Here is a 7032-nt window from a genome sequence, read left to right as displayed (position 1 = left end):
GGGAGGATGACGTCTGATCTCTCCCATCGCCGTTTCTGCTGCAACTGAGGAAAGCACCCAGGAAGCTCGAATTTGGTCCAGTTAGCGACACCTTCAAGCAAAGGTTCCAGCAGCTCTAGGAAAAGGATCGTCCCTGAAGAAGCAGAGTGACATCTTATGCCAAAGGCCAAACCCTCAGGTGTTCTGTCGCACTACAGTTCTCTTTAGGGAGCCAGACTCAAGTCACCCAAGGGGGTGATTTTGAACATCCCCAATGGGACCTACACTTGACGGGCACTTGAATGTGTCAGTATGGGGGGATGACAGGTTCTCTTTGTCATGCCGCCCCGAGGCACAATGAAGTATTATATACGTGGCCTGAGAGCATAAAGCTGCAAAATCTGAATTTTGCTTTAAATACATGGAACTCAGAAACATACCCAATTCCTTCACGGCTTTAGGTTCCACGTGGTGAGGTGTAGCTCTCCCCACCCCAAACCTGCAGTCGGAGGCAACAGCAGCCGACTGCTGTTTCACAAGCCCAGCAGCATTTCCACCCAAGACTTCCTTCCAGTGTTTGAGTTCAAACACTACGGAAAATGGGCTCTCTGCTCTGCTCTCTTTCCTGTGAACTGCACTGCAGTTCAGTGGCTGGACTGTGCTGGGCGTTTCTGAAAAGACCCAGAAAAACAGATTTGAGTAGAAGCGTTATATGACTTTTATTTTACATATGTCCACAGATGCTTGTACAACACACAGTGACTACTTCTGAAATTCATAGCGTTCTTTTCCATGGCAGAAAGAGACAGAAAGGTTAGTGACACACACGTGTTACAGTGACCCTGGGTGGAGCCCCAGAGAACACACATTCCAGAGGGAGGGCCAGGGTACCTGCACAGCGACCGCCCTGCTAAGCCACTACAGGAGGACGATGGAGAGGCAAGGCCCCCAGTCACCACAATCAGATGACTTATTTGAAAAAAAGCCTCATTACGAGGGACCCAAAGCTGTTCTACTTTTTCCATTGTAAGTTATTACAGTGTAATAAAACTTAGCTCTTCACCAAATCTTAGGCCAGTGTTTGTTTTTACTTGGATGGTTCTTAAATACAGATATTGACTTTTGTTGCCCTTAGTGCTCACATAAGAAATGAGTTCTTTGTAGAATATGTCTGATAACAGAGCCTGGACCAGCCAACACTTTGTCATGGTCAGCTCACGGCTGTATGCAACTGACAGTATCACTCACCATGGAATGTTTCATGGACTTGTTCATATCCCAGGGAAGCAAAGACTCCAAACTCCAAGTGCAAAGTTGAAGGAAATGTGAAAGTAGAGAGATGGCCAGAAACATTTGGTCATAAGGTGTAGAAGCCCCAACTAATCAGACTGTTCCACAAAGTTAGTTACTCTTCACGTAAACATTTGAAAAACAACTTACATGATGGCTTTTCCATTCCTACAGAAAACATCAGAACTGACATTCACTTTAACTTTCTAAAAAAGTTCAACCCGAACAGCAGGGTTGGTGTTTAAAACTTAAACAGTATAAAATATTTACAAAATATTATTTAAGCCCCCTCCCCTCCCATCCTTAGCACTTAATAAAATCCAAATGGCCTAATATGAAAGTTTCCCACACAACAGTTTAAAAAGCATCTACCCAATACGTGATTTTTAGGTTGGGTCATGATTGTTTTAAAGTTTTATTGTAGGCTTTGCTGCTGGATACAAAATAAAGGCATACAACTGTCACAAGTAGGGCAGGGTGTACAAAGTCTAAGCTGTAAAAAACATTTCAAAATATAAACTCGTTTTGTTCGAATACACTGTATCAAAGGCTGCCCGTATTAATACCTTTGGTATAAAATGGTAATGTTTCCCTTGAATAGCAGACAAAACCCATCCATACCTTACACACATCCGAATCTCCTTGGAACTACTCTACCAGCCTAGTCTCAACCACCCACATTCGTCACCACTCCCTCTGTGCGTCACGGGCGCGGAGACGGCGAGGTAGGTAACCGAGAACGTCCGTCCCACACGAGCGCCGTGCAGACAGCAGGGCTCCAGCGCGGGCCACCCAGGCACCATGGGCACACATCCTCATCCACAGTCGCACACGTCCCTTAAACAAACATGAACATGCACACTGACCGGACCCAAAAGGATCTGCACGTCCTCTCCGTCTACTCACCGATGGCCACTCCACACTGTGTAAGAATCAGAAATAGGAAGGGATCTCCAGGCGATGGCTGCGTTGACAGCAGGTGAGCCGTCCTGAGGCTGCTGGTGTGAGCAGTGGTCCTGTCTGGACGCCAGGAAAGAGTCTGGGGCCATGTTTAATTTCTTCTAAGCAAAGGGCAGGGCACCCGCTGGGGGCAGTAAGCCCCGCTTAATGGGGCATAAGGCCAAGGAGGAAGGAATGGAGCCCACCGGGCAGTGGTTTGTACGCTATGCCCGTAAGCAGGCCAGGCAGCCTTCCCGGAATGGAGTGGGTCAACAAGGAGGGCAGAGGAAGGGCCAGCTCTGCTCTCGGCCAGACCCTGCAGGGTCCCAACAAGCACCAGATCACAGATCAGCTGAAGGGGCAACAGGCCTGCCCCTTAAACAGAGCTGGGCATCCACAGCCACACTAGGAACAGCAGCTGAGAGGCAGGAACCCCCAGGTGGTATCTCCACTGCTAAGAGCTGTGGTTCTTCACCAACAAGCTCTAGGATCGATGCCCGAGGCGGGATGGGCTGTTCGCAAAGCCGTGGAGCCTGTGCCGGGCACAGGAATGGGGCCAGGGTGCTGGGGTGGAGTTAGGAAACACTGAGCTCGCAGACACCGCTGGTGACCACCGACTACAGGACCCGTTTTGGAGCTGACAAACTGAACCCTAGAGGAAAGGTGACCCAAGAAGCTCAAAGAGGCAGTCAACACCCACAGAAATAAATACTGCAGACAAGTTCTCACACACACACCACACCCACTCATCCTCTTCCTCCAGAACCAGGCAAGCCTGGCTCCAGTGCTTCTCGGAGTCTCAGGAAAGCAGAGACCTTGGACCCAGCTTGTTCACTAGCAGGGGTGTGTTCACCTGGGTAAAGACAATCCATTCACCTGGTCGAGAAATACCAAAATTGTCATCTGGCTTTTTATGCAGTCTCTCCGGACACGGGGGCAGCGGGAGGCCCGGGAGCTCTCGGGGTATCTGAGTGCACAGCAGGGAGGAGCAGGGCAGGTGGGGTGCAGTCGGGGCCCCTGCCCGCTCACTGGTGGAGGTGGGCCCGGTCGTCCGGGCGCTTGATGTGGATCCGCCGCACGCGCTCGATCCGCTCCCGCTCCCGCTCCTCGTCCTCGTCCAGGTGGTGGGAGCGTCCGGCCGCCCCACCCGTGGCCTCCAGGAGTGCGTTGTCGGGTCCCCGGCCATCCTGGGCCTCATACAGCAAAATATTCAGGGTCTCCTCATAGATCCGGGCTTCAGGGAACTCCACCTGTTGCGCCACAAAACACAAGGCAGGTACATTAGCATCTCAAACCCCCCACCCCGCCAGCTCCGCCGCCACCCAGGACTTCTGAGCAGGGCCATCTGTCTACACCAGGCCCCTAAGACTCCGTAAGACCGTCGTTATTATGTTTAAAGCAGCTTTTATTGTCCATACGCAACACTTACACATGGAGCTACATTCACAAGAGACAAAAGGGATACAGTGAAACAGATCTCCCTGCCCTCTCTGCCCCCTTTGGAAGTTTGCCTTCCTTTGGACATTTACGTCATTCCCAGTGTGTTGCTTCTAACAATCAGGGCTGCATCCTTGTACACGAGGCATTCCACACCTTAAAGCAGCGTCCTTTCTGAACAGGGACCAGCTGGGGGCCCTCATAAAGTGGACACAATCCCTCCCACTCAGTAAAGCGCTGTGTGCACTTACTGCCCTTTGGGGTCAGGCGCCACGAACTAGAGGTGGGTCCCAGGCAATCAGTAAGAACTGGTAAAGCACTTGAAATGTTCTGCCAGGGAAGATACTGATTACGCAAAAACCCAAGTGGAACATCTGTACAGTTACGGGAGACAACGAACCATGAGTGTCAGCTCCAAAGCACAGGTCCTGGAAGTGTGGGATGGAAGGAGAGGAAACTGTCCCTGAAGGGGCAGCCATCCCAACACCAACTCCCTGGAAAAAGGAAGGAGCCCTGAGGGACAAGAGGCAGAGCGAAGGGAGCCAGGAGAGGGGCTCTGGCCTCCATCCTGGCTCCACCATTAACCAGCTGCACGAACATGAGCACAGGCTCACTCTGGAACCCGTCCACGAATCTATACACAGTTGGGATCCGACCACGAGGTCTCTCAGTGCCTTTGCTCGCTGTTAAGCTCTAAAAACGTAAAGTCACTATTTTAAAGTTTAATCAATATGATGATTAGGTTTTTTTTTGTTTTTTTTTGCGGTACGCGGGCCTCTCACTGCTGCGGCCTTTCCCATTGCGGAGCACAGGCTCCGGACGTGCAGGCTCAGCGGCCATGGCTCACGGGCCCAGCCGCTCCGCGGCATGTGGGATCCTCCCGGACCGTGGCACGAACCCGTGTCCCCTGCATCGGCAGGCGGACTCTCAACCACTGCGCCACCAGGGAAGCCCTGATGATTAGTTTTTGAATATCCAAGGGCAGAAGCAATCCATGTATATAAAAAACCAAACTATGAAAAAATGGAGAGTCTAGTTACAGGTGGAATTCACAGCCCTAAAGAAAAGACGCACGTCTTATTAACATAGGAGTAAAAGTGAATAATTCTGGTCCCCCCACTATCTTTGAAAGGAAAAAAAAGAAACTCAGTGTTTTTCCCTTCCTGGCTACCTTACAATACATACCTTTTAGGATACATTCTAAAAAGACACAGGCTTGCTGAATGGATACAAAAACAAGACCTAGGGCTTCCCTGGTGGCACGGTGGTTGAGAATCCACCTGCCAATGAAGGGGACATGGGTTCAATCCCTGGTCCGGGAAGATCCCACATGCCGTGGAGCAACTAAGCCCACGAGCCATAACTACTGAGCCCGCATGCCACAACTACTGAAGCCCACGTGCCTAGAGCCCGTGCTCCGCAACAAGAGAAGCCACCACAATGAGAAGCCCGCGCACCGCAACCAAGAGTAGCCCCTGCTTGCTGCAACTAAAGAAAGCCTGAACGCAGCAACAAAGACTCAATGCAGCCAAAAATAAACACTCAAAAAAAACATGTACCCTTTTAAAAAAAAGAAAAAAGAAGTTAAAAAAAGATTTTTAACTCTGGTTTCTACTTTGTGGTCTGATTTTCTCTCATTTGCATTTTGCCTTTGAGGCTGCTCTAGCATCACACAGAGCTGTGGGCTCCTGGGACTGCAGTGAGGATAATAACCTGAGCAGGTGACCTACAGATCTGTATGAAGGTGACTAGAGGCATGACCTGCTGCATGTGTCTCTGGTCATCAGATTTCCCCAGATAGGTTGAAAAGGAAATGACACAGTGTATGGGATGATTAAAAAAAAAAAAAAAAAAAAAAGCACAATCAAGATGGCAGAATAGTAGGACATGAACCTTACCTTCTCCCACAAATACAGCAAAAATATATCTACATGTGGAATGATTCTCACAGAATATCTACTGAACACTGGCAGAAGACCTCAGACTGCTGAAAGGGCAAGAAAATCTCCACGAAACCGGGTAGGAAGAAAGAAAAAAAAAAAAGGAAAAGAAAAGAAAGTGAAAAGGGAATCGGGACAGGACCTGTGTCACTGGGAAGGAGCTGTGAAAAAGAGGAAAGATTCCTGCACCCTGGGAAGCCCCCTCACCGGCCGGGAGATGGGCCGGGACAGAAGGAGAGCTTGAGCCTCAGAGGAGAAAACAGCAGCTGGTTTGCGTCAGCCAAAGCAGACGGAGGACTACACAGTCAGTCAGTCAGTGCTGCCGCCCTGTACTCCCCAGCCTGATGCACGAGTCTGCCAGTGCTGGTGGGGGCTGGGTGCTGGAACTCGGGCTTCAGAGATCAGAACTGGGGAGAGGACTGGGGGTGGCATGTTGTGCAGACGGACCGAGGGGGCTGGAATCCAGTGTGACCACAGCTGGGGGTGTATGCAGGGGAAGCCTGGGCCACCTTAGAGGCCAGTCGCCATTGTTTGGGGGGGTGCATGAGTGGAGGGGTGGGATCTGCATTGAAGCCTTTTTCTCTGTGCGTGCACTTGCAGGGGGCAGGACACTACCTGCATGGGCTCCAGGAGCAGTCGCAGCGCCCCCCCCCACCCCCCACACCAGGAGTTGTTTCAGGCTACCACCACCTCCCTCCTGGACCCCAGGAGGGGTTGCAGGGCCCCCACCGCTGCCCGCCCAAACTCCAGGAGTGGCTGTGAGATGCCATCACGCCCATCGTGTGCTCTGGGGGTGTGCCTGAGCTGCCCGCCACCACCAAGAACCCAGGACTGGGCATCAGCCACTGCATCTGCACACCCCCATCGAGGGGATAACGACTAGCACACGCTGAAGAAAAAGGCCATGGGCATCCATACTAAAAAATGCCCTCACACCAAATATATTAAACTCACAAAAGCTACACAGGGATGACCCCACATATAAACAGCCCTCCAAGACCACAGTAGACAATTGTTTCTCCTAAACTCAAAAGAGAAATATGTAAAATGAAGAAGCAGAAGAACTACCCCCAGATAAAGGACCCCTGAAGGAACAAAGAGTGAAACAGACCCCTTCAGTTAATAGGCACTGATTTCAAAAAGAAGATAATGAAAATACCGAAGGAATTAAAGGCTATTGAAAGAAACGCAGAGTACTGTAAAAAGGAAGTAGAAACTATAAAGAGGAACCAAAAAAAATAGAAAACTCATTTGCAGAGACGAAGGCTGAGTTAAAGGCAATGAATAGCAGAATGAATAATGCAAATGAATAAGTGATCTGGAAGATAAAAGAATGGAAATCACCCAATCAGGACGGCAGATAGAAAGCCAAATGAAAAAAACCCGAAAGCAATCTAAGAGATCTGTGGGATGATATAAAGTGTGCCAACCTACGTAGAATAGGGAC

The 7032-nt window shown here is 50.2% G+C and overlaps 1 protein-coding gene across 1 annotated transcript in view; it reads right to left on the bottom strand.

The window, feature by feature from the left end:
* Positions 1-3219: 3219 nt before the first annotated feature.
* The window catches only part of KCTD10 (potassium channel tetramerization domain containing 10), a 31464-nt gene continuing 27651 nt past the window's right edge, over positions 3220-7032 (bottom strand). Inside the window, exon 7 of the mRNA XM_007448224.1 lies at positions 3220-3458. Coding sequence (XP_007448286.1) covers positions 3234-3458 — 225 coding nt within the window. The 3' untranslated portion in view covers positions 3220-3233. The remainder of the gene's footprint in view (positions 3459-7032) is intronic.

Source organism: Lipotes vexillifer, unplaced genomic scaffold, assembly GCF_000442215.2.
Source record: "Lipotes vexillifer unplaced genomic scaffold, Lipotes_vexillifer_v1.1 scaffold236, whole genome shotgun sequence".
Taxonomy (NCBI): domain Eukaryota; kingdom Metazoa; phylum Chordata; class Mammalia; order Artiodactyla; family Lipotidae; genus Lipotes; species Lipotes vexillifer.
This window is presented reverse-complemented; position numbering and strand designations above follow the sequence as displayed.